A 27,243-nucleotide genomic window follows, 5' to 3' on the forward strand; every position below is an offset into this window, starting at 1 on the left:
TCCTTCGTGGATTTCTTGCATGATTTCGATTGTATCGTTTCCGCCAACGCAGGCCAAGAGTACTCCGGACGCGCTCCAACGGTACAGTTTATCCTTGTGCATTGTATAGTGGGTGGCTTGGACTTTAAGGCGGCGAGCGGCCCATTTGTCTTCGGGGATTTTTCTGTTGAGGAGGTAATCTCGTAGCTCGGCTATCCAATCTTCGGAGAGCTCATTTCCCTGGTTCTCATTGGTTGAAGGGTTATGGATTCCTTCGGTTATGTGCTCAAAATTGTGGTCGGCAATTGAATCTTCGGGAGCCTGCTCGGCATCCTCGCTCGTGCGTGCCGGATTCCTTCATTGCATTTTTGGCGGGATCGGGTTTGGGTTTTCGTCGTAGTTCCGTCGCTGGGTGGCAACGTTACATTCCTGTACGGTTTTGATGCTTGGCTCGTAGATGCTCTCGACCGGGATTTTTCTCTTCATGTGTGGGTCGGAACTGGAGGCTAGAGCGGCTAAGGCATCTGCTGACGAATTCTCTCCGCGAGGGATTTTTGTGAGTTTGAACGTTTCAAACTCCAAAATGAGCGTCTTAGTTGCTCTCAAGTACGCATCCATTCGGTCGTTTTTAGTCGTGTACTCACCACTTAGCTGGCTTGCAACGAGCTGCGAATCGCAAAAGGCGTGAAGATGTTTTACGCCAAGTTCCTTAGCTAGTCGCAGTCCGGCAAGTAGGGCCTTGTATTCAGACTCGTTGTTGGATGCTGGGAACTCAAGACGGAATGATTGTTCGAGGATTTCGCCGTTCGGGGATTTCAGGCGAATTCCGACACCCGATCCTCGGTGCGATGATGATCCATCAACGTGCAATGTCCACAGTTCGTGGGGCGGCTGTTCGACGACGAATTCTTTAGGAAGCTCGATCAGAAAATCGGCCAGTACTTGGAACTTTGCACTGGTTCGATTCTTGTATTCCATCTCGTACTCGCTTAGTTCGACGGCCCATTTTGCGAGGCGACCTGACTGGCTTGGACTGTGAAGAATGGTGCGGAGCGGCTGGTCGGTCAGGACGGTGATAGAATGAGACTGGAAGTACGGTCGAAGCTTCCGAGCAGAAACTACCACTGCGAGCGCCAATTTTCTAAGGTTGGATATCTGGATTCTGCGTCACTTAGTGATTTGCTGACATAGAATAGTGGACGTTGTTCTCCCCTTTCTTCTCGGACTAGAATGCTGCTAACCGCCGAGGCGGAAATCGCGATATATAAGAAGAGCGTTTCACCGGTCTCGGGCTTGACTAAGATCGGGGGGGGGGGTCGAGAGATACGTTTTCAGCTGCTTGAAGGCGTCTTCGCACTCTGCACTCCAAGTATGATGCTTGTTATCTCGTAACAACTGGTAAAACGGCAAGCACTTATCGGTCGACCTGGAAATAAACCTGTTCAGAGCGGCGATCCGACCTGTGAGCTTTTGAACTTCTCTCCTTGAAGTCGGGGAAGGTAGGTCCAAGACTGCAGATATCTGCTTAGGGTTGGCCTCAATACCACGCTCTGTGACGATATAGCCGAGGAAATCTCCTGCGTACTCGTTAAGGATATTGAAACACGTCGATAGGTGTGCTATGTGGTCCTTGGCGTACAGAGACTTAACCAACATGTCGTCTATGTACACCTCCATCGTCTTCCCGAGCTGACTGGCGAACATACGGTTTACGAGTCTTTGGTACGTGGCGCCTACGTTTTTGAGGCCGAAGGACATGACTTTGTAGCAGTAGATTCCCCGATCTGTGATGAACGAAGTCTTTTCCCGATCATCCGGATGCATCAGTATTTGGTTGTACCCCGAGAAAGCATCCATGAAAGATAACAGTTCATTGCCGGCTGTCGCTTCTACCAAACAATCAATGTGGGGTAGTGCGAAACTGTCTTTGGGACATGCTGTGTTCAGGTCGGTAAAGTCGACGCAGATCCTCCATTTTCCGTTCTTTTTCTTCACGACTACCGGGTTTGCTAACCAGTCCGGATACCGAACTTCCGTGATCAAGCCGGCTTTAAGTAGTTTCTCAACCTCATCGTTGGCTGCCCGTGCTTTCTCGGGTCCGAGCTTGCGTCTCTTCTGTTTGATCGGTTTGTAAGTAGGGTCGATATTTAGTTCGTGACCATGCGAATGTTTCGACGTTCTTCTGGAGGAAACTGATGAGCGCTTCCCGAATGTTGTTGTCGAGTTCGGCCCCAATACCAACATATCTTTCTGGGTCCGTCGGGTCGATGCCGACCTGTTCGACTCGGCTCTGCTTTGGTGGCCCGAACTGACTAACCGCGGCCGCGCGGTCCTCCTGAAAAGGGCTGATGACGCATGTTTGCGCAAGGCTGAGTTTGCATTCGGTAAGGTGACATAATCGAGATGCGGTCTGGCTTCCTTTAAGGGTGTAGATCCCTGACGGGGTCGGGAACTTAACACATTGATGGAATGTCGATGCGGCAGCTTTCATGTCGAACAGCCAACATGTTCCCAAAATAGCATTGTATATCGCCGGCTTGTTGAGGACTAAGAATTTGATCATCCGTGCTGACCCACCAACATAGATTGGTATCTTCACCGTTCCGACTGTTCTAGTTTCTTTGAATATGACGTTTACCGAGCTTCCGGTGTCAATAAGTATTCTACTTACTTCAACGTCTCCGAGTTGAAGTTCGACGACGAGGCAATCGTTATGAGGCATATACACTCCCCGCAGGTCGGCATTAGTGAATAATAGTGGTACAGTGGCTACCGTTGTCTGGGGTTGCGAACTCGATGCCTGCCGGCTATACTCCTTCAGTGCTCTGACGGAGTAGTTGCATGATTCGAGGGCTCCCATGATCATGTTGACCTTCTTCCTGGTTTTGGGAACGTTCGTTTCCCGTTTAGGCGCTTCACGGTCTCGTTTAGGTGGGGTGGCCTGCTCTTCGTCGGACTTAGCTGCCTTCGCGGTCTCCTGGTTCCCGGGTTTGTTTTGTCGCAGGTTCGGCCGTCGGGGTCCGGGCTTAGGCAAATCCGTGGTGGCGACCTCCCCCTTGCGGAACTGTTGAAGTAGGAAGTCCCTCAAATGCCGGCATTCTTTCGTGCTGTGCCCATATCGCTCGTGGTACTCGCAAAAACATTCACTCAGCGGTGTATCGTCTTCTCTGTTCCATGTGTTCCAAGACTTTGGTGGCCGTCCTGACTTGTGCTTTGATGGCCCGGCCTGGTTCACTACTCCGCGTTGCTTGCCGGACTGGGTTTTTGTTTCCGAGTTGTCTTCGACAGTCAATGTTTGGTCGGGCTTTGACGCTGAATACTGCCGATCCTTGGCGGCTTCCTCCTCTTCTTCCGCGATGAAAAGGTTCGATTTGTGAAGCGCGTCCTCGAGAGTGAGTGGTCTATTCCTGCGAAGCTCCTTATGAAAGGGGGATTTGTACCACGTTTTCTGGTATAGCGCTTCGAGGGCGGCTGCGTCATCCACCGTGCAGTCTGCCACGACCTGCTTGAATCATGCCATGAAGTCTCGAAGTGACTCGGTTTCGCCTTGTGATATTTTCCACAATTCAGAGTTACGGGTTTTCTGTCCGATGAACATTGAAAAATGCTTCGCAAACTTGGTCGATAGCTTCTTGTAGTTGTCAATGGAGTCGACTTCCAATCTCGAGAACTAATCTAGTGCGATGTCCTCAAGGTGTTCAACGAACAATTGGCATTGAATTGCGTCCTTCTGTTTGGCCGAGGTGAACTTGAGTCGATTGATTACGATGCCGAACGATGTAAGGAAATGCCTTGGGTCCGAGTTTCCCTCATACGAACGCAGTTTGAACTTCTCTAGATTGGGGACGGGAACGTTGGTAATTCGGGAAGTGAATGGTGTTTTCTGTGCTTCCTGGATTATGCGGTCGATATCAGGTGCCGAGCTGTTGGCTTGGTGGAATTTGGAACTGATCTCTCGCAGTTGGGCCTGCATCCGTTCGATTTCTAGGTCGCGTGCAGTCGGCTGAGCTCGCACTTGCTGGGATGGGCTTTCGAACTGTTGCTGTTGCTGTATTACCGACCGTGCCGCTGTGTGCTGCGGGTCTCGCTCTCCCTGAAAGTCGCTGATGAGGTTTCGTCGTCTAAGCGGACTCTCTTGTTGCAAGCTAGAAATCTGTGCGGTAAGAGTCGTGAATTTGGCATCGTTGCTTCGGACCAGTTCCTGCATTTGAGCAGCGAAGGCGTTCATGAGTGTGGTTGGATCGAAGGCAGCTGTCGACACATGGCGGGTTTCAGTGCTCAAGCTCGGTTCCGCTCTAGTCTGTTGCATATCAGGTTGAGGTCGCACAGGACTATGAACATCTTCGCCAATATGTCCTCCGACCTGGGTGGGGTTGTCCTCACAGATTGTCATGTGACTTCCGACCTGGGCCGAGGTCGGTTGTCTTTCGTCAGTTGTAATGTCTTCGAGGTCGATTACCGAATCGGCCCCACGGTGGGCGCCAATTGTTGATTGTGGTTCTCAACTATCTAGGGTCGGTTCGGTAATTCGAGTTCGAAAGATTGATTTTATGTAATTCAGTTTCAATTTACAGTTCGTTTAGTTCGGAGGTCTCTCGACGAACTGGATACAATAATACTGAGGTCTCTATGTCTCCGGGTCCAAAAAAGGATCCCTTCTACAGTAACGAGCCCTCTATTTATAGTACATTAACGAGGAGAAGATTTAGGATTTCCCCGTCGACTCTCACCGCCACTTGTCGCTAGGCCTGTCTCCCTGTGAGCCGTGCTGTCAGACTAGGCCCATTTCGACTAAAACTGTCATAAACCGAGATTAATTGGGCTGGTCTCGGTCTTTAACCGGTCCGAACCGGGTAACGAAGCGTACCACCAACAATGACCACATTAAAGCCTTTTCAAGGGTAACATACGAAGCAGGCTTGAAGATTTTAATGATGAACAAAAACAATAAGCCACGATGGAAAATACTAAATGTTGTATAATTTTTTAAACTTTGACTAGGGATTGTGACGCTCTCTTAGTACCATAATTTTTTTTATTTCTTTCACTTTTAACTTCAAATTTGAATGTATTCAAGTTAAAGTCACTGATTTTACAGTAACATTATACTCCTTTTGTCCAAAATATAAAGTGTTTAAGAATTTTTTCTTTGTTTCATTTTATAAGATGTATAAATTACAAGTTTCTATGCAATTTGATATTTTTTTAACTCTTTGAATTCTGAATTTCTTATGATCAGCTGAAATCATGTTTTTAACTTATAACTAAATAATGTATTTTAAGAAAAATAATTTCTTAATGTCCATGATTTTATTTAAAACATCTTATATTTGGGATATAAAGAGTATTATTTTCCTTCCTGTTATTTACGTATGATACAAGGTGGCTGATGTTCTTCAAATTTTTTTTTAATTTTTAATATAATACTCAAACAACATTTTGAACAGTTTTTTGTGTTTTAAAATTAATATTCTAACCATATTTCAAAAGTTTGTTGAGTTTAAAGTGTAAGAATCAAACCATAATTTGTATAACGTTAAATATCTATTATATTAAAACAGAAGCACATTTAGTACTTGCTTCCAAACATTCCTAATTTTTTTTAAGTGTTTAAAAATAATTTTAATAATTGTTTATATTTAATTTCGAAAATTAGTTATTAATTTAAATATTTTTAGAGTTCCTTAAATATAGGTAATTTAGATTTGATTTGATTTGATTAAAAATAATAAATTAGATATTAATTTAGATTTGATTTAAAGATTCTAATTTAAATAATTTCTATACTATTAAACATTTTTATCAAAAATATCTAGAATTTTTGAAAAAAAAAATTCACATATGAAAAATAATGGTCATATTTGAAATATAAAATATTTATAATGATGTAAATGATATGATATTTATGTTGTTTACATAATATATTTACGATTATAAATATTTTAAATGGGTAAAATCAACTGAAGTTTCAAGCCTGGAACAATATGACAATATTATAAAATCACAAAATAGATGTCAATAGAATACATATACAGGATATAACATCAAATATGTAATTTACATATCTCATTTTTGCTATTGCCACTTCTGGAGTAGGAGGATCCTCGAGAATATCAGATATGAATCTTTCCGATTCAACAATCCACTCATCTAATTACATATACATATTCAGTACGCATGTGGAAACAATAAATTAGTTAAACTTCTGATTAAACGCATGTGGTTACAATAAAATTGTTAATCTTCTGATTAATTGCTGTATTGGATAGATATTAATAGTTAATATTTACATATCTCTCCACATATTGAAAGAGAAAAATCACAATACAATAATGTGTCTTGAAGATTTATCACGATTCGTCCATAGTTATTCAAATTTTCTTGCCAAGTTATCCCAAGCAATACATTTCAAGGAATTTCCACTGTATATATTTACACCAACATAGAAGATAATTAACATATTTTAATATATAAAGAAATCCAAGTCTGACATCAGATATTATGAGGACAAGTTGTACTTACTCAAGATCTTCGAGTACAAAACGAATAAGTGGACGTTCTGTGGGTGTATTCGATGTATCAGACATATGAACTCCACTTTGAAGTTTCTGAACAAAAGTGACAATCCCGAGAACATCAACTGCAAAATTAAACAACTAAGTTTTAAACATTCATTTATAAGTTAATGAGATAAACCAAGATAATAACATGCATATAGGAAACTTACCAAGATATCGGTCAGTTTGAATCGACGCAAGCAAAATATCTATGTATGCACAGAAAGAGTATATTTCTCTGGAAGACTTCGGATCGGTTTTCTCAGTGATTGTATCCTCTTCAAACGTATATGACAGTTGTTTGATGATATGCTTGGATGGGGTAATCTGTCGGTAACTGCAAAATTACCAAGAAAATACCACTCTCCTTCGAGCAATACATCCTCGAATTTGTTGATTATTTCAGATGGCATGGTAAAGAGGATGCGATTGTCCTACACAGTTTTAGTAAAAAAGAATCAATAAACGATTACATTCCCAAAACATAAACAGGGATAAATTTTAAAAATCTTACAAACTTACAAATTCATCAGCGAGAACTAACTTCCGATGAGGGTAATGAATGTTAGTGAAATCATAATAATTTCGAACAACTTGGGCACAAATACGTTGCCCGCCGTTTATCTTCTGAAGTTCAGAAACTCTATTACATGGAGCCATTCGTTTTATTTTTTTGTGGTTTGAGATGAAAAATGAGACAAATGAACGTTTTTTTTATAAGACGGAGTCCACAAACGGTTATTATGTTTTAAAACGCGGGTTTAATATACTTTAGAAACGACGGTTTTGCTTTTAAAGACGGGTTTTAAATACCTATGCAACGATTCAGGCTTAATATACTTTTGAAACGACGTTTATACTTTTAAAGACGAGTTTTATATACTTAAACTACGTTTCGCTAAAAATAACAAAAGTAAATGACAATTGATTCAAATGTGAACTTAAATAAATAATTAAGAAACGATTTGGCAAACTGTCTTTTGATTGTCCTCAAGCAAAGTGAAGAAATGAGAGAAAAATGTTTAATGCATTGGAGTTCATATTACTTAGAGAAAGAGTGTATCACTATATGACATCAATTCTCATTTGTCTAAATACAATGTTCCAGATAAATAGAATAACCCTAAAACTAATAAGAAACAATGTCTATAAATTATAATAGTAAATATTGAAACATTATAGTATATTACAAAAAAACGAAAACCTGCAAGCTTTAAATTCAGATGATACAGCCTTATTAATTTTAAATATTTCGGATCTTCGTAATAGAAGATCTTGGTAAATCATACTTGAAACCACAACCCTTAATTGTTTTCGGTTCATTAGGCCAAAATGGAATAATTACAAATTTATAAATAGAATATTACTTTGATAGAATATTACTTTTCAATGCAGAATAAAGCAAATCAATCTGTAATAATTTTTGCATGAAATAACTTTGACAGGGGAATCTAATTATTTATAATCTTTGGCAAGTTCAACTGACATAATTATACCGCCTGAAGTAACACTGTGATATGCACTATTTATAATTTTATGATTATTCGTTCATACAATAATATTTTGATTTATCTGTATTTTTTTTTCTTTCAACGTTGTTTGTAACCACGTAATAACAACGTTGATATCAACATTTCCGGTGATTTCTTTCTTAGTGTTACCCACAAATCTGATCAATGTCATAGCCAACACTGAGATATTACGTAAATTTTTTTTAATAACTAAACACTAAACAGAGCCTAGATTCTAAGCTAAAAACATGTGTTTATTTATTCTGTTAATAAGAATAATGAAAAACTCTTTTATACGCGTGTTTAAGGATGTAGTCTTTAGGATTTTAAACTAATAATCTTGGTACGTGTGAGTTTAATAATTTTAAATAGTTACTAATAATTTTTCAAAGCCCTAAACCTTAAAGATGAGTAAAATGTATAGTTTACAATTATTTCCTAAATGGCTAAATATTGAAATTTTTAAATTTTATTATTTGCGTGTAAATATGTGACCATTGTGGGTAAATAGAATTCCAGTCAATATTTTTGGCACATAAGTTTACTTTTCTATTTTGTATAACTACCAATAACTACTAAATTTCTAGATTTTCATATGTACTATTTCTTCATATTAAAAATATGTGATTTATTTAGATTCACATTTTTTTATGACTATACAAGTATGTAAGATTTATAAGATAAAATCTTCTAAGGTTACAGAAAATATGATAGAGATATATATGAATCTTTCAAATTAATGTATATCTGGTTTAACTATTAATTATTATGAATACGAATGTAGTGTATATATGGTTTAACTATTTCTTTCTAAAGTTAACTAATCAGATATTTTACACTGATTATATAAATAACAGCAATTAAAGTTTTTAGATTAAAAACAACATAATTATTTAAACGCAGTACCGAGTTTAAGTTAAAACATAAGTAAACATAGTAACGATAACATCACGCCATTAAGTCTTAAACATATGATAAGAGAAATACGAAAACGATAAACTAATAGAACCGCCATTTATGCAAGTCACATTCTATGGTTTCCTGCATCCTCCATTCTCTTCTTTATCCTTTCCCAAATCCTATCCATTATATTTATATATAAGTATAATATTAGTTAAATAAACCAAATTTTAAGTAACCAAAAGTTTCTTATACTTACTTCCTACGGTAGATGAGAACCTCGTCAATAGGTGGAGTAACAAAGAAACGTGAGAAGCCAATATTGTCATGATCATGGATGGTTATTTCATCTAAAATAAAAGTCAAGTGAAGAAATCAGAATACAAATATTTCTACGTTTAATTATTTAGGTTATTTGCATGATATAAAACCTCATTAAAATTTATAGATTACATACCTTGATATTTGTTGACGACCCAATCCGTCAATACACAAATCGCAACCGGACCATCTACGCCTACAGTATGATTCTTGATATCAACAGCGAAATCACCATGAGCCAAGCAATTAACAGTCCGATCCCTTTTTCAAAATTAAAATTAATAATTATTTTTCTCATTATTTATCATAACTTATATGAGTCAAACCTAAAATATTCTTACTCAAGATTCTTGATAGTGAACTTCAGCGTTTTTTCAGTATTTCCATTTGAGGACTCAGATGTTAAAAGTTCACCAACATTTACCAACACTCCAATAAGATCTGCAAAAAATAAAGTACTTTGTTAGCCATGCATGGATAAAATAAAATAAATTTAAAACAACTAAACTATTGTAAAACATTTATCGGGTTTCAGTTTTTAAAGAGTGTAAATCAAAATCATACCGACTGGGTACAAGTGATTATAGGGACGATTATAAATCTCATCAAAATCAACGAAATTCATGAAGGGATCTTCAGACAATGGCCTGATCCGTGAAGCCTTGGTCTCTGAGTTGAGAGTGATCTGGGATTTGTGTTTAGTAACTCTTTCCTTCCTTTCCCAATCCGACCGAATCAAGCCAAAATTGGTCAGTCTTACCCATCCTCCTTCAGGGCAAACCCTCTCGAAGTACTCATAACACGTAGCACCACAAGTACCATAAATTCTAGAGCCCTGAATTATAAACAAATATAATGACAATCACATTATATAACATGTTAAAGTACAATAAAAACATATATGTTATCAAGAGCTTACATGTTCATCAATGAAAACGAATGCTAAGCCTAGATTCGCGTTTCGATGAACAATAAACCATCGCCTCAAGACCTTGACGCCAATGTTCCAGTCGGTCCTCCATGCATGCAAATCACGAACTGCATCATATGAATCCATCACGAAGGATAAGGACTTGGAATTTTTTGTGTTTTTTTTCTTTTCTTTGGGTTGATATGTTTATTTGAAGAACAACTATTCTTCTTGTTAAGATAATATATATATATATATATATATATATAAGGAATGAACGAAATAAGTAAGTAGGTAGATTCAATGAATTTTGTCAATGGATTATGTATATTTGCATCTTTTCAGAACAAACTGTTTACATTTTTATGTAAAGTTGCGACTTTTCAAAAAAATAATTATTGATTCAAAGACTTATATGAATCATGCATTGGTCTATCAATCACTGATGTAGTCTGAATATTCCCAGTAGCATGCATTGGTGTTTAATTTTTTTTTTTTCAAACTTTAATTTTGATATGTGTATATTATGTATTTACGTAAATAGCGAAACCAAAAAAATTCAATAATAGAGAGATAATACCAAACTTTACATAAATATCTACTTGAATAATGATAAATTTACATATTCAAGATCCATTTAGTATCTAAATTAAAGAAAATCGTACTTAAACAAAAATAAGAATAGATCGTACATATTCAACGATATCCATTTAAATTAGTGGGAAATTTTCTATATTTTATTAAAATGTTATGATATTTCCATATAGACACGCTAATACATGAATACAGAAGTTAAATTATGTTATATTAACAATCTTCCAATTATACACAATAGTTTAAAAAAAAAAAATACATACATTTTTTAGGTCATACTTTTTAATGTATAATAATTACCAAATCTATTTATTATAAATGTTTTTGTTAATGAAAATTAGAATAAAACATTTCGTACGAATCGTATTTAGATATGAGGATTCTGAGTGAACCAATTCTATTTTAATATTAAATGATAAATACCCAAAAAGATATTGTTTTAATCAACTAATATGAATAATATGTTAGCTAATAATAAAAATTGGGAAAAACACACTTTAAACCATAGATATATTTTAATCCAACCATGAATATTTTATCTTAGACATTGATAAACATAAAAACTCGTGATTTTGGAGGCTTGCAGCAGAGTATTCTTGAACAGATTCACCACAATCCATTGAGCATATCCCATCATAAAGGAGCCTATTGGAAATATTTATTAATAAAATAAGAAATAATGTATTGATAAACAATGCTAATAATATAATAAGTAAATAAGTTTTATACCTCGTTCTGAGAGCAGCAACAGAGGGAAATTCCTGGTTTAAATAAAACTTAGACGCAGGAGTAACTGACAATGTTACAGAACCATTTCTGACAATGCCCAATACACTTGTACTGATCAAGACAATATTAGTATTATTGTAAATTCTAAACTTTTCTTCAAAATTTTCTGCTTGTTCTCCCCACAACACCATGTTGATCTCTATTCCATGACCGTTTACAAATCTAAATCACGAAAATAATTAATAGACTGTTTACAATTTTAAATATCTCAATATCAACTAAATCTTATACTCAATCTGTCTAAAAACATACCGTTCCATTAGAAGGGTTAATACAAGCCTCCTAACAACAACTTGACCCTCAATCCGACCATCCGTCTTGTTCACATGCTTCACATAAGCAATGCTATCTACAATTCGAATATTAATTAATTAGATTTCTATAACTATCAGATGAAGTAATGGGTACATAATTTTAAAACAATACGTACCATATAGTCTACACACCAAATTGTCTGACCTTGATAAATACCCATAATCCACAAAGAGAAATTTCTCCCTAGGTATTATTTGTACTCCAGATGCTTAAGGCGATATCCTTGTTCGATCAGTTAGCACAATCATGAACTGATTAATAGTAATCTTATAACTCATATCATTATGACATACATTGAAATTAAACATCTCAATGAGACTGCCTTCAAACAAGTGATCACCATAAACACGTAAAATAGAGGAATGAACTGAAGCTTGAATTATATTTTCCTGTTTGTAATACAATAATTAAAAATCTATTTTTTATTATGATAAACAAACCGACGCATAGCAATATGATAACTTTAATAATGTTAACCTGAGCATCTACTAAAAGAAGACTGTGTCCCCAGAAACCGTTTTTTATCACCGTATATGGATTCCCACTTTCTAATAAGACGTGCTATAGTACGACGACATGAGCGCTTTGTGGTGAGTTTGTCGAAAGTGAAGTAGTTCATGATGATACCAACCAATCAAGATTCGTTCTACAGATGAAAACGAATTCAATAATATGAAAAAAAAACTAACAAAAAATCAATTTGAAATTTTACGCAGAAACATAACATATCTTACAGCAATAAGCGACTGATTGCGATGTGGGATTATCAAATACGAATAGAGACCTAAGTCTTTAAATAGCTAGCCTATGACATTTTTTTTTTAAAGAGATTAATATAAGTAAATTTAACAAATTTTGGGAACCAATATACAGTAACTAAATTATTTTAGATTTTTTTAAGATGAGATAATAGAAGGTAATATCACAATATGAGATTTGTACATATTCAATTATTTTTCTTAATATTTATAATAATTACTTAATAATAGAAATTATGTAATTGGTTATTTTAATTTTTGGCAAATTTTAATTTTTGGCAAATATACTAACGATAAACGTATATTTTCGATTTCATAAATATGATTCGATAAACAAAATAAGCATAGACTTAATATAAAGTTCATAATGAAGTATTAAAAGACGAAAGAAATACGAATATTGTGGATCTTAAAATCCACACTCAAGGATTTAGTGTGTTGATTTTGTGGTAGAAGAATTTGGGCAAGAATTCTGGTAAGAGCGATGTAAAAATAAAGACAAAGATCGACGAATTTGGATTGTATTGATGAAAGAAGAATGTTTACAAAGTGTTTTTGAGCTAAAAATTGGATGCCCTTTACAAGAGATTCAACTCCTATTTATACTAAATAGAACGAAACATACTAAATAGAACGAGACGAACTGTTCCGAGATCCGCGGGTTGATACGTTCTCTCCTTCTCCGAGATCTCCGCGATCTCCTCTTATCTACGACCTCTTCTTCTCCGAGATCTCCGCGATCTCTTTTTATCCAGCTTTCCGCGTCCTCTTAGATTGACTTGTACTTGAGTATATTCTTTGGAGATGCTTTCCTTGCCTTAGTTACGGGCCTATAAGGCCAAAAACTTCCCATATAATGGCTTGTTCACTCAAAGTGCTTTATGGGCTGGATTTGGGCTAAATCCAACACCAACAATTGCCCCCCAGCCCATTTAGTGAGAAACGAACTAAAGGGGCGGACTATTTTATGGAGAATTTTTCACCCCATGGGACCTGAACGACCTATATCGCGTGATTTTTGATCATGGGATCAGGATTTCGAACAAGGCGTTATAAATGCTCTTTGTTTAAAATGTGCCGAAGTTTTATAAGTTGTGACCATACGATCGTTTTAGAGAGATCGCGTTATGGTGTCAAGTAGCGAGTAGCGAACTGTGATAGTAACTTTTATTTTGTAGGCGCCAAGTTACTCAGCGAGCTACGAGCTTGATGATCGTTCTGTTTAGATCGATTTATGATAGTTTACTGCGGATAACGACTTTTTAATCTACTTTGGTAGAGTTCGTTACCGTTTAGCGAGCTATAAACTATGACTATTAATTACCCAATATGATAGCGAACTAAGCTGAGATTGTTCGGCTCAATCGTTACTTAGCGGGCTCGGGGCCTTGAGCTATAAGATCGTTTTAAGAGATCTTGAAGTGAGCGAGTTTTGGAATAAGGGTTTCTATTCACAAACGCGATGTTACATACATTTTATAATTTTGACTAAGTATGTAAGAAAAGATAGTGGCTGGACTCGGTGTTGAGCTGCCTACGTACCCTGTCAAGGGATCAAGCCTGAACGTAGTTCGATTATTGTCGGTGCTCGGAGGTGGTAATGTTTAAGATTTATAACATTCCACGTTCTTATCTCTGGCACTCCGGTTTTGATGTTCGCGAGTTTGTAGACACCGCTGCGGACTACTTCGACGATCCCGTAAGGACCTTCCCAGTTAGAGCACACCTTGTTGGTGCCACACTCTTTAGTGTTATCGAATACCTTGTGTAGCAGAAGATTGCCAATACTAAAGCTCAGGTGTTTTGCACCAGAATTATAGTAGCGGACCGCGCCCTGCTGGTAACTTTGGATTCGGATTAAGGGTTCGATCTCTTTGTTCTTTGATCATACCTTCCCGATCTTTTGGCATTCCTTTGTTAAGTTCTCCGTTTTCCGGACAGAATGGTCCGGCGGATACTTAGTACTAATGTCTGTCACGATCTCATAAGGGAGTCCGTGTCTGCAAAGGTGGAGAGGTTGGGTGTCAGTAACCCGGCTTCGAACTGTTCTCGGAGGACGTTTTGTTCTTCCTCGTAGCGAGCGAAGCTCGAAGCTCGATGCAAAGCGTCGTCTAGAGACACCGGACAGCGAACCGATAGTTCCTGTCTGAAAGGTGAGTCGAACCATAGCCCTTGTTTGAGTGCTGAGAGTGCTACTCCCTCATTTAGTTTGGATATCCTGGATTTTATTTCCTTGAACCTAACCAAGTAAGACCGCAGGGGCTCCTGGTGATTCTGTCTGCAGGTCCATAGGTCGGCTTCCGTGGCCTTGGACATTATAAACACCGAATAGTGCTTAAGAAAGGCCGAACCGAGCTGCTGGAAATTGTCAATGGATCCTTCTTCTAGTCCGGCGAACCATTCTAGGGCGGATCCAACAAGATTTTCGGCGAAAAGCCGGCAATAGCCTGCTTCTTTTTCCTCATCGTTGAGATGAGCTCGGGCTACAGAGAGCCTAAAAGCTCTGAGGTGAGCTAAGGGATCTGCTGTTCCATTATATTCTGGGAACCGCATTTTCCCAGTGTCCTTGATCTTAGCGTTAGCTATGCGATCGGTGAAGGGGGTCCTTCTAGTTTCGTCCAGCACGTGATCTATATCAAGAGCCGTACTCGTTGATTTATGTACTGCGGCGTACATACGTTTTAGCTCGGCATTGTTTGCTTCGATGTATCGCTGGAGCGCATCGAAGTTGTCTATAGATCGTGGATCTATGATATTTGGAGGGTCCTCCGCGCGCTTCTTATTGCGCGCGTTTCCTTGTTGCTGACTTCCGGTTTGGAAAGTGTCGTCGGCAATCCGTTCTTCGTTAGATCGTCTGTCGGTTGACGGGTTAGCACGGTTCGTACTACGACCTTGGGATCCGCAGAAGAATAGAGGTGTTGATAGCTGATTTCGACAATCGTCTGCTGCAGGTGTTTCGTGCTCCGTTGTTCCGGATCCGAGTATCGGCAGATGACTGACTATCTCACTAAATATTGGGGTGTTGTTAGTTTGCGACGGAGTGACGAATTGTGCTGACAGATTGTCATTTGCGAGGTGTTCGAACTCCAACCGAGTAGTCGGGGGCGGACTTCGGTCTTCCTCTTCGGATAGATCGTCGTGATCTTCGCCCTTAGACTGAGTTGGTTGTGTCCGCTCTCGTCGCAAGTTAGCTATCTCTTTCTCATTTCGTGTGAGAATAGCTCGTTGCTCGCGGGCTTGTTCTGCCAAGAAGGCTAGCATCCTTCGAAATTCCGCTAGGTCGTCGCCTGCTACCGTCTGAGACGATCCGGCCCGGACGGATTCAGTTCGATTCGAACTGCTGGATCCGATCGGTGGAATTCCAAATCTTGTCCAGGTCTGCGAATATGTGAATATTGGGGCCGTTTTAGACTCCGAGCGTGACACGGCGGGCATGCCGGTAGTTCGCATCGCGCTCGAAGAAACAGTTTGAGTCGAGCTGTTTGTCGGATTTGCGACGCTCGGCTCGTTTGTCTGTTTATGGGCAGACGAGCTTTGTGGATCGGTGATCTCGGCACCTCCAGATCGTCCTGCGATGCTGAAGTTTAGTGCGAGGCCGGAGCTTGTCTTTGAGCCAGATGTTTCAACGTTTCTGGGATCCATTTCGTTCTTACTTGTCTTTGAGATCGGTCTCATGTGTAAGAATTTCTTTGTTTCTTCCCCACAGACAGCGCCAAAATGTGGATCCTAAAATCCACACTCAAGGATTTAGTGTGTTGATTTTGTGGTAGAAAAATTTGGGCAAGAATTCTGGTAAGAGCGATGTAAAAATAAAGACAAAGATCGACGAATTTGGATTGTATTGATGAAAGATGAATGTTTACAAAGTGTTTTTGAGCTAAAAATTGGATGCCCTTTACAAGAGATTCAACTCCTATTTATACTAAATAGAACGAAACATACTAAATAGAACGAGACGAACTGTTCCGAGATCCGTGGGTTGATACGTTCTCTCCTTCTCCGAGATCTCCGCGATCTCCTCTTATCTACGACCTCTTCTTCTCCGAGATCTCCGCGATCTCTTTTTATCCAGCTTTCCGCGTCCTCTTAGATTGACTTGTACTTGAGTATATTCTTTGGAGATGCTTTCCTTGTCTTAGTTACGGGCCTATAGGGCCCAAAACTTCCCTTATAATGGCTTGTTCACTCAAAGTGCTTTATGGGCTGGATTTGGGCTAAATCCAACACCAACAAATATGTTCATAATGATATAATATAAAAAACATCACTAAAAGAACATTAGTTTTTTCCCCTCATCTCGAAATCCATCTTCTTTGTTGATGACGAGCTGCTTTGTCATCATCAGTTCCTAGATTAATAACCACTTTTGATTTTTCTTCTTTTTTCCAAAACCAGTAAACAAAAATAGCTTTTTTTTTATAATAACAAATAATAAATAATAATAAGTTTTTACATTACTATAATTACCTTCGAGCAAAAGTTATGGCTCATGGGAATCTAGGATTTAGCTCGAACCTAGATACTCCTCCCTTAGACATTAGATAGATACGACCTACAAAATAAATTTAATCATGTATGATAAGAACTATATAATTACGATTATTAATTACTCTTAAACATTATGTTAGAATAAAAGCAAACCTTTTTCATTTTTAACAGACCAGTCCGATAGAAAACATGTCAGTGGTAATTGTTCATCAGTCCAGAACTTGTCATTGAATTCGATAGCAATCTGTCCTAACGCGGTACAATCCAAGAACAAACCACTATGCAACAAAAACAAAGCATTGTTATTTTTGCATATTTCTACATTCAGATTATAAGAAAAAAAAACGTACTTGTGATCTTTAATTGTAAAGGTGAGACTTGCTGTTTTTTTCCTGTCCGCTTGATATACTTGTTATCGTCTTTTACAGTTATCAGCTCGCCAATAGAAATGACAACTCCCAAAATGTCTTTAATTTTTTAAAATAAAAACAATGTATTAGTATACAAAAGTTAAATATATAAAACATAAATAATAAAAACGTAATGAAAGATAAAATATACCAATGGGTTGATGAGGTTCCGTTTTCTGGCCAAGTATGTCAGCAAAAGTGTATGACCCTACCGAATCATCTTCTGAAATTGGATTTGTATCGACGATAACGGTGTTCATACATATCTTGATACTAATGCCAATTAGAGTGTTTGGTTCTTCGAGTGGATCATCGAATACGATAAATTCTGAGATACTTTTATGGTATCCTTCTTCAATTGCCTTCTCATAATGTTTACATAGATCTTCATTATATACATAGGCTTGAATTCGTTCACCCTTTGTATAGAAAATGGTTAAAGCGGTAGAAAATATTATCTATAAAACGGAACTTAATGTAAAGTATGTTATAGTTTAAAAGTATGAAATAACAACCTCTTCATCCATCAACAGAAATTGCAAAGAATCTACTCCCGTTCCAAACTTCTCAACCCATTTTTTTAAAACCTTAACTCTAATACGCCAATTGGTTTTATCATCATGTAGATCAGAAATGAGATTGTACGAATCCATTACCTGTAATCAGACTATGAGAATTATATACTTCGAAGTAACTTATCTAAAAATCAAGATTAAGATATATAAAAATACCAATGTTAGACGTTAAGACATAATATTAAATTCGCTCGATAGTCACTACGAAAACAACACCAACCTCAGAATCACGATTTAATGTTTTAAAATTCCCGTATATTTTATATCCTTACAATCGTGAGAACCGATTTCAGTATATACATTTGAATAACAAAAACAACAAAAACCCTTAAAGTAGAGATATTCTGGATATCGTAATCGGGAGGAAATCCTAAAAATATCGTCACAATCATATAAAATCTAAATTAAAATAGAAATAAAAGGTAAATTTCTACAACACAGGCAAACAAATCAACTATTTTACAATCCGAGGAGAAAAAATCGCATACCTTGAGCACAAGATGCCAGTAATTGCGAGATAGACAGATCTGTTATTGCCTTTTTTTTGAGTCTGAAATCGTCGTGTATTAACAAACTTATGAAATAACGAAAATAATATAACAAACTAAGATATCATAATAAATATGGAAATATTATAATCATTAAATTATATACATTGACCCATAACTTTGGGCTTTACCCATGTGCTAAAAGGTTTAGATTAAGTTGGCTTTGGTAAAAGAATAATCGTTCAAGGTGTAGGTAAGACAGAAATAGAACACTATGATATCACGTCCATAAAACATCTTTAATCGATTCCAAAGAATAGATAGTTGAACTAAATGAAGCATTACAAATTAAGAAGAAAATTCTAGAGACATACAAAACTAATAAAACCATAATGCCGAGATAAAAGTTTGATGAATGAATATCCTAAAAGATAACTAAAAAATAATTATCATTATAACATATAATAGATGCTCAATAGTTGGCATATGGAAAAATCAAGTGCTTGGTACAGTTCCAAACATGCACAGGATTCACAAAGGCCTTTCCAGCGAGAAGAAACCTATACAAATCACGCAAAACATAGGATGAGGTCCACTCACTCGCTGCATGAAAATCAGCAATATACTGGTCATCATCTTCGGAAACAATTCCTATAGCATAGCAAGCACCTTTAAATGTTGAAAAGCGAACATTGTTCACAGTCCTTAGATCCTCAAAACAACATGCTCCTCTCCTCACCTTCAACAAAAGTCTTAAATAGTAAAGATCACCAGATGTTAAGGGACAACTCTCCAACAGAAACACTCGTGAAATTCGAGATAAACACCGTCTCCAACATGTTCGCTCAATATCCCAAGCCCACTCTGAAGCAAATTGTGGATACGTCAACTCCCGTGCTTCAGGATGAAGACGATTACATTCCATCCAAGCTTCCAATTTGCTCTGTTTGTCAGAGCTAGACGTTCCATCATCTTCCGATGATACACATGGCGGAGATGGAAGGTGAACAGGTAGGAATCCAACACCTATAGAGTTTAAGCATAAATATTTCAATATTTTGGATAATAATCAAAACATATAAACTTATGCTAAGTTATTGCTATGTGGTTTTGGTGATATCAAACACATCATTATAATGAATAATAATCAAAACACATTACCTCTTAGAGACATATTCCAGTAAGTGTATATAACGTAACACCGAAAAAGAGAGTCCTGAAAATATTTTAAAAATATGTATGCAAACATTATGAGAAACAAAACTACATATATCTAATACTAAAATAGACAAAACAAAAGCATATAATACTAAAGTACATAATACGAAAGCACTCTAAAAGAGACATCTAAGAGTCAAAGAAATACGAATATAATAAAATATTGAAACCCCAAAGCCAAAGAACTATGATACCAATTAAGATAATGACAAGATGATGATCTTCTTAACTTAACATGGATTTATTATAAACCAAACGATAGTAAATCAAACAGGGTTAATAAAAAACATATAGAATGCGTTTAAAAACAATTACACGAAACCTAGAATCTGGATATAAGGAAGAATGCGTTTACAACTATAATATCCTCTTCAAAAGAACAGAGTCAAAAGACTACAATATAAAACAGCAACAACATAAAAACACAAAGGAATTGCATATTCGAAAGTTTAACCTAGTTTTTTTTTTCCTCAAGCAATATAAAAGAACGAATATAGGGGACATATTTATATAGTTTTTCAATAAAAGGGTTTCCACTGCTAGCGTTTCAGTTAGACTGAATAATTTTTTTCCTATTTAGGTGAAATTTCCATTTTTTAATATACTTAAAATATTTTTTTATATTATTTCCGGATTGATCTATCTAATTACCTTAAAACAATATGAACAGTCTATTGCTTACAAGGATCATCTAGAATATAATTTGTATTAAAAATATCAATTACTCTATTTACAAAGCAACAGTTAGATCATAGAATAAATAGAACATAGAATCGATTAAAATTAATCAAATAATATCATATCGTCTGTTTCTTTTAAAAAAATGTTTATTTTGTAAGTACACAAAGCATCTTTGCAGTTCTATTGCTATGTGGATGAGAAAAGTTGTTTTTATCTTTTAAAAAAATAATTGTAAACAATACTTGTATGGATAATGGTGTGAATATGTAGACCAATTCATGAATATATAGAACGAATATGATGAGCACGGGATCCACATTACATTAAAAATATACGATAATACACAAAAACACATATATAAAAGACTCAAAATATGATAATAATCTAATTCATATTATATAGCCAAAACAGAGAAGAACATTCATAAGAAAATTTAAAAACAATCATTACAAATCTTGTAGAAAATCGAGATTTATAATTGATTTAGGAAACCATAATAGCGAATATAAGGTCGTGACGAATAACATGAAAGGCAAATCAAAACATATAAAAAACTAACGAATCCATAACACCAAATAAAAGGTTGTGTTGAATATATTAGAAAGGTATCTAAAACATTATCAGAAACAGAACATATAAAGGATATTCAAGAATCGGCAGAGGGAAAGATCAAGTGCTTGACGCAGTTCCAAACATGCGCAGGATTCGCTAATGCCTTTGCCCTGAGAAGAATCCTAAACAACACACGCAAAGCATGCGAAGAGGACCATTTACTCGCTTCATAAAATCCAGCAATAAACTCATCATCGTCTTCGGATACCAATCCTATAGCGTAGCAAGCATCTTTGAATGTTGAATATTGAACACCGTTGACGGTCCTAAGATCAGAAAAACAAAACGCTCCTCTTCTCACCTTCAACAAAAGTCTTAAGTAATAAAGTTCACCAGATGACAATGGACAACACTGCAAGAGAAAGACTTGCGAAGTTTGAGATAAATGGCGCCTCCATTTTGTTTGTTTACGATCCCAAACCCATTCCAAAGGGAATTGAGGATACGTCAATTCCCTTGCTTCAGGATGAAGACAATTACATTCCATCCAAGCTTCCAGTTTATTCTTCTTGCCCAAACTAGACGTTCCTCATCATCTGAGAACGATTGCGATGGTGGAGGGAGGTGCACAGGTAGGAATGGAACCCCTAATCAATGTTAATAATATACATATCAAATATAAACGATTAAACGTTTTAACCAATTAAAATATGAAAGCTTAAGATAGGTGCTGATAAATAACAAATACCAGTCGAAGACATATTCCAAGAAAATTATATACGATGAAACACTGACTAAGAGTATCCTGAAAAGCACAGAGTCAAAAGATCAGCAAGTACAATATGGCAAATAAAAAAAAATTACATACAAAAATTTTATTATAAGAATCAACCAACAAAGAAATACAAGAAACACTAAAAGAAGTACATATAAAGAAAAATACATTAAATTATAGCTAAAAAGATCATAATAGAAACGATTAGGTTAAGAGATAAGTAAGTATACCTACAAGAGTTCTGAACGTGTATAAGCAGAATACAAAAAAACAATAGTGATCGGACAAAAAGCAACATAGTGTTAGTTTTAAGCTAGCTACTGTAAACCAATAAGGGTTATACGAAACAACATAAAAAGATCGTATAAATACACTTACACGAAACCGATACGATGAATGAAAAGGATGAATGTGTGATTGGGTACACAATTTCAATATCCTCTCAAGCGGATGAACCTACAATATGAAACCAACAAAACCAAAAGAAAAACGAAAAGCAAACATAAAAAAAAGTAAGTATGATTTGGCGCATGGATGATTCCTACATAGGGTTAGGTTTTAAAAAAATTTTGAAATCAAAAAGCAAAACGAAATAATACAAAACATGTGGCTAACAGAACTTACACGAGATAATTGAAGAGGAAGAATCAAATAGCACTTCAATATCCTTCTCAAAAGATCAGCGTGCGCTCTTAGATTCAGTATCGTCCTCAAAAGATCTGCCTACAATAGAAAGCAACAACAACATCAAAATTAATCCAAAGAAAAAAGCAAGCAATATATAAACGCAAATCAAAACGCCGCAGAACACAAACAAATCAAAGAAAATATTGCATATGAGAAAGTTTAACCTAGGGTTTTTCTAAAACGATATGAAAGAATGAACGTATGAGACTTATTTATATAGGTGTTAGGGTTTAGGTCGGTAGTATTTCGTTTAGGTCACGTAAAATATGGGCCGTGAATATTTGTATGGGCTTACGATATTGATTTGCTCGAGTTTGTTTAAAAAAATTTGGTTAATATATTCAAAATTAATTATTCTCATTAAGGGGCAAGCGGTAATTAACCACGCTGAAATTCAATGAGAGGCTTCCATTGCTTATTCTGAACCCGATTTTAATATATATGATCACGGTTGATATGCATCCTCATTCAAATTTTTTTTTAGAAAATAATTTCATATTCATTCATAACAAATCTAAAACTGAATATAAAAATAATTTTTAATAAAAAAAAACAAAAATAGGGCTGGCGCAGTGCAAGACCAGCATCTAGTTAAACCGTAATACTAATTTTTATCAAATTAAAATAAAATATAATACATAAATCTTCCAATATCATATTATGTAATATTATATCAAACATGTTTTAGTGTCGTACAATCTTGTCGATTTTATGTAACCCGTAAACAGCTTCATACGAATGTAGAACAAATCATAAACCGGTAAATCCCAAACCCGTTCAATTCAAGTAAACAAACCAACTGAAATTTACGAAAATTGTACGAAACCCAAATATCGAGCCTACAGAACCAGAGAAATAATAAATGGCCCTAAAGCATCTCAAACGTCACCGAACAACGCCGAAAAAGTTTAGGCCTTATAAACACTCTAATATCTCGGCGTCAAATTCACTCCATCGCCACCGTTGAAACCGCCTCGTAGGGCGTCTTGTCCGTTACCAAACAACTCCTCATCCGCAGGATTCTGTCGCTTCCGAATCTCGGGGTACGCTCGTTCTAGTGAGTTTTTCGGTATTTATGTGTTTTTCGCTCAGATACCGATGTTATCTGTTCTTATTGGTTTTGCGTTTTGGTTATATTTCACAAGATCTTGACTCAAGGCCTTTTGTTTCCTCTCTGTTGCATCATTCTTATACTGTTTTGTTCTGTAAGTTTTTCGATCAAACTTTTGTAGCGTTTGGTGTCTTTCATGCTAGGGTTTTAGCTTTCTACTTTCTGTTCTGTTTGAAGTTCCTTTGAATCCTGCAAAGTTTGAGATAATGCTGTTGGCGAGAACCGCGGTATTTTTTATTTTGTCCTTAAAGCTATGTGGTTTATCATCGCATTAAGATGGGATAGGTTCGGGTGGGATGGTGGTTAGGGCAAAAAGGGTGGGTTGAAGTGTATCCTGAATTTTTGTTTTTGACTCAATCAGCAGATTGGGAGATTTAATGCAGATGGAGTGCATTATCGGTCTAGAGACAGCCCGTACGTTGTGAACAAAATAAATAAGGCAATTACCAAAGAAAACAAGGAGAAGCGGCATAGAAAAGCTATGAAAGGAAAAGCTTGGAAGGGTGTGACATGCCCCGTATGTCTTGAGATCCCGCACCACTCGGTGGTCCTTCTTTGTACATCTCACCACAAAGGGTGCCGTCCTTACATGTGTGCCACGGGAATCCGGTTCTCCAATTGTCTAGAGCAGTACAAAAAAGCGTATGCAAAGGATGAGAAAAGCGATAAACCACCAGAGCTGTTGTGTCCGCTTTGTAGGGGTCAGGTGAAAGGTTGGACTATTGTGGAAGATGCACGAAAGTATCTGAATTCTAAGAAAAGGGCATGCATGAAAGAAAATTGTTCATTTTTCGGAAGTTATAGACAGCTCAAAATACATGTTAAGGCGGTTCACCCGAGAGCCAAACCTAGAGCCATAGACCTAGGTTTGGCTCTCGGAGGAGAAGTGGAAGAAGCTTGAAGTTGAGAGGGAAATGAGTTATGTAATTAGCACAATCATGTCGTCAACACCCGGGGATGGATGGTTGGAGATTATGTGATCGAGCCGTACAACAATGTACATGGCCCTCGGTTTCATCCTCGGCTTGGCTATCGTCGTTGGAGGCGTTTATGACATTTAGCTTTTTTACTTTCTGTTTTTTTTTTTTTTCCTTGTTCATTAGGAATATACGGTCACAAAAAGTCATTAGAAGAAATTGGAGTAAATGCTATGAAAAATGTGGCAGAAAGTCATGAGCTTGAAAAAAGTTTATGATTTCATTTATAAGAGTGATTAAATTCATTTGACTTGTTATTTTCTAAGAGAGGGACTAGATCAAAAGCATATTGTGCATAGAGCTGAAAGTCCAGATGAAGTCTAAAGAGAATTATAAGGCCATCTCCATGTGAGTATTATAGCAATTGTTTTATTATTATTTTTTTTTCGGAACAGTGAAGAACTTGAATTAAAAAGTTACCTCCATCTCTGAACTCGTAATTCGAGGTTCATACGATTAAAATAATATTTTTTTTTTCTATTTAAATTTTTTTTTTTCGATTTAATTATGAAAATATTTTTAAAACAAACTTACATTGTAAAACAAGTTATATTACATAGGTTTAGAATTTAAATTACAAATTATTCAAATTATGTTTTAAAAACATATAAAATACAAATACAGGAAGTAAACGTTTAATCAAAAAACATTTCTGTTCCAAATTTAAGCCATATGTGTTCAACCAAATCAGCCTTCAATCGGTCATGAATTTTTTTTGTCACGAACTTCGTTTCGAATGCCGATCATATTGCTAATATTTGTGGACATATAAGTTGAATATGTCATATCGACTTCTGACGTTCTGCTTCCATCTCCCTGTTGAAATTCTGATAGATTGTATTGGGTGTCGAATGGTCGTTCGTTTTCAACTATCATATTGTGTAATATGATACATGCCCGCATGATCTTTCCTATTTTTTCATTATCCCAAATAAGAGCTGGATTTTTAACAATGGCGAATCTGGCTTGTAAGACTCCGAAAGCCCGTTCGACATCTTTTCGTACACCTTTTTGGCATCTCGCAAATGTCTTGTCCTTTTCAGATTGTGGAAGTGGAATTGATTTGACAAATGTTGCCCAATTTGGATAAATTCCGTCGGTTAGGTAATATGCCATCTTGTACTGGTGTCCGTTGACATAGTATCTGACTTTAGGAGCTCAGCCTTGTAATATGTCATCAAAAACAGGCGAACGGTCAAGAACATTGGTATCATTTAAAGTACCTGGAGGTCCAAAAAAGCATGTCAAAACCACAGATCGTGTGATGCTACAGCTTCTAACACAATTGTTGGTTTCCCTGAGCCCCGTGTATATTGCCCGTTCCAAGCTGTTGGACAATTTTTCCATTCCTAGTGCATGCAATCAATACTTCCTACGATACCGGGAAACCCCCGGTCCTCCCCAACATCTAGCAGCTTCTTCAGATCTTCTGGTGTGGGTCTTCTAAGGTATTCATCCCCGAACAGAGATATTATTCCTTCGGTGAATTTTTCCAAGCATTTGATTGCCGTACTTTCACGAAGACGAAGGTATTCATCAACTGCGTCAGCCACACTTCCATACGCCAAAATACGGATTGCTGCCGTACATTTTTGTAATCCAGATAGGCTAAGCCTTCCAACAGCTTCTCTCCTTTGCTGAAAATATGGCACTTCATTTGATAGTCATTTCACAATATTAATGTGCATGAACAATGGCTTGTTCATTCTAAACCGACAGCGAAATATATGGGAAGGATATGTAGCGTTCTCAGCGAAGTAGTCGTTCCATAATTGGGCGTGCCCTTGTTCTCGTTGTCTTTCAATATATGCCCTCTTCTTCTTCTTTGGTTTAGACCCGGCTTGTCGCTCAAGTAAAGCGTTGAAGGCGCTGTCAAATTTTTGATCAAACATGTCATCAAACATTTCATCAAAACTCTCATCAAGACCATCATTGACACCATCATAAGGATTATATAGACCATCATTGCCACCATCATAAGGATTATAATGAGGATTATTAGAAGAAGAAGCCATAAAACTATATAAGAGAGAGTTTGGGTTTAGAAAAAAGCGAATGAGGGAAGTTTGAGCAGAGGTTTGTTGGTTTAGAAAAAAGCGAATGAGGGGTTTTATAACAAAAGTTTGGGCGGAGGTTTTTATAACAAACGTCGAGTGATAATAATGTTATGACCAAATGCAGTTTCTATATATACATGTACATGGTGTTTATAATCATTTACAGAAAGTTGTGGATACAAAACATCACTAAAAATACAAGGCTGTCGAGCCCTCGTACTATATGGTTTACAAGATTTTGTGGACACAAAACTTCTCTCAAAATATATGGCTTAGAGAACACTAGCACCAACTCATAAAGGACCCATATTCCAGCAACTTGCGCCTGACTTGTCACCACAACCTGTAGGCCAATAGTAAACAAAATAGACATAGGACCCATTTTTCTTAGTAACATATATAAGAGACAGCCATCAAGACATAAACATAACCGATTCATATATAAGAGACAGCCATCAAGACATGAAGATAACCGATTAATCTTAATGACCTAAAACAGCCATTAAGACATATAAACTTACTAGTTCAGCGTACAGAAAACATAAACATGAAAACAAAGACGTACAGAAAACATAAAACACTAAGACAAG

At 36.6% G+C, this 27,243-nt stretch overlaps 3 protein-coding genes and 1 pseudogene across 3 annotated transcripts; 1 reads left to right on the forward strand and 3 right to left on the reverse strand.

Annotated features, from left to right (window-relative positions):
* Positions 1 to 336: 336 nt before the first annotated feature.
* On the reverse strand, positions 337 to 4,372 carry LOC112085447. Its single transcript, XM_024154660.1, has 4 exons — positions 3,746 to 4,372; positions 2,156 to 3,481; positions 1,307 to 2,094; positions 337 to 1,141 (listed from the first exon to the last, which is right to left on the reverse strand). Exons 1-4 carry the CDS (start codon positions 4,370 to 4,372, stop codon positions 337 to 339), a joined length of 3,546 nt encoding a protein of 1,181 aa, XP_024010428.1.
* A 4,830-nt stretch (positions 4,373 to 9,202) lies between these two features.
* On the reverse strand, positions 9,203 to 10,325 carry LOC112085448. The gene is made up of 5 exons (XM_024154661.1): positions 10,188 to 10,325; positions 9,833 to 10,103; positions 9,610 to 9,709; positions 9,405 to 9,529; positions 9,203 to 9,297 (listed from the first exon to the last, which is right to left on the reverse strand). Exons 1-5 carry the CDS (start codon positions 10,323 to 10,325, stop codon positions 9,203 to 9,205), a joined length of 729 nt encoding a protein of 242 aa, XP_024010429.1.
* Positions 10,326 to 21,448: 11,123 nt separating this feature from the next.
* On the forward strand, positions 21,449 to 24,780 carry LOC18014812 (annotated as a pseudogene).
* Positions 24,781 to 25,945: 1,165 nt separating this feature from the next.
* On the reverse strand, positions 25,946 to 26,611 carry LOC112085449. The gene is made up of 2 exons (XM_024154663.1): positions 26,408 to 26,611; positions 25,946 to 26,233 (listed from the first exon to the last, which is right to left on the reverse strand). Exons 1-2 carry the CDS (start codon positions 26,609 to 26,611, stop codon positions 25,946 to 25,948), a joined length of 492 nt encoding a protein of 163 aa, XP_024010431.1.
* Positions 26,612 to 27,243: the final 632 nt, after the last annotated feature.

Source organism: Eutrema salsugineum, unplaced genomic scaffold (genome assembly GCF_000478725.1).
Source record: "Eutrema salsugineum unplaced genomic scaffold, Eutsalg1_0 scaffold_3, whole genome shotgun sequence".
NCBI classification, from domain to species: domain Eukaryota; kingdom Viridiplantae; phylum Streptophyta; class Magnoliopsida; order Brassicales; family Brassicaceae; genus Eutrema; species Eutrema salsugineum.

What these genes read in the sequence shown, in the direction of transcription:
- LOC112085449 (XM_024154663.1), bottom strand. Translation starts at nt 26,611, where the DNA reads ATGGCTTCTTCTTCTAATAATCCTCATTATAATCCTTATGATGGTGGC. An exon ending in AACCAAAGAAGAAGAAGAGG is followed by an intron (nt 26,234 to 26,407) that starts GCATATATTGAA and finishes CCATATTTTCAG; the next exon opens with CAAAGGAGAGAAGCTGTTGG.
- LOC112085447 (XM_024154660.1), bottom strand. Translation starts at nt 4,372, where the DNA reads ATGACAATCTGTGAGGACAACCCCACCCAGGTCGGAGGACATATTGGC. An exon ending in TCCTTACATCGTTCGGCATC is followed by an intron (nt 3,482 to 3,745) that starts GTAATCAATCGA and finishes TGATTCAAGCAG; the next exon opens with GTCGTGGCAGACTGCACGGT. An exon ending in TCAGTTTCCTCCAGAAGAAC is followed by an intron (nt 2,095 to 2,155) that starts GTCGAAACATTC and finishes CCGATCAAACAG; the next exon opens with AAGAGACGCAAGCTCGGACC.
- LOC112085448 (XM_024154661.1), bottom strand. Translation starts at nt 10,325, where the DNA reads ATGGATTCATATGATGCAGTTCGTGATTTGCATGCATGGAGGACCGAC. An exon ending in TAATCACTTGTACCCAGTCG is followed by an intron (nt 9,710 to 9,832) that starts GTATGATTTTGA and finishes TATTTTTTGCAG; the next exon opens with ATCTTATTGGAGTGTTGGTA. An exon ending in GGTCGTCAACAAATATCAAG is followed by an intron (nt 9,298 to 9,404) that starts GTATGTAATCTA and finishes CTTTTATTTTAG; the next exon opens with ATGAAATAACCATCCATGAT.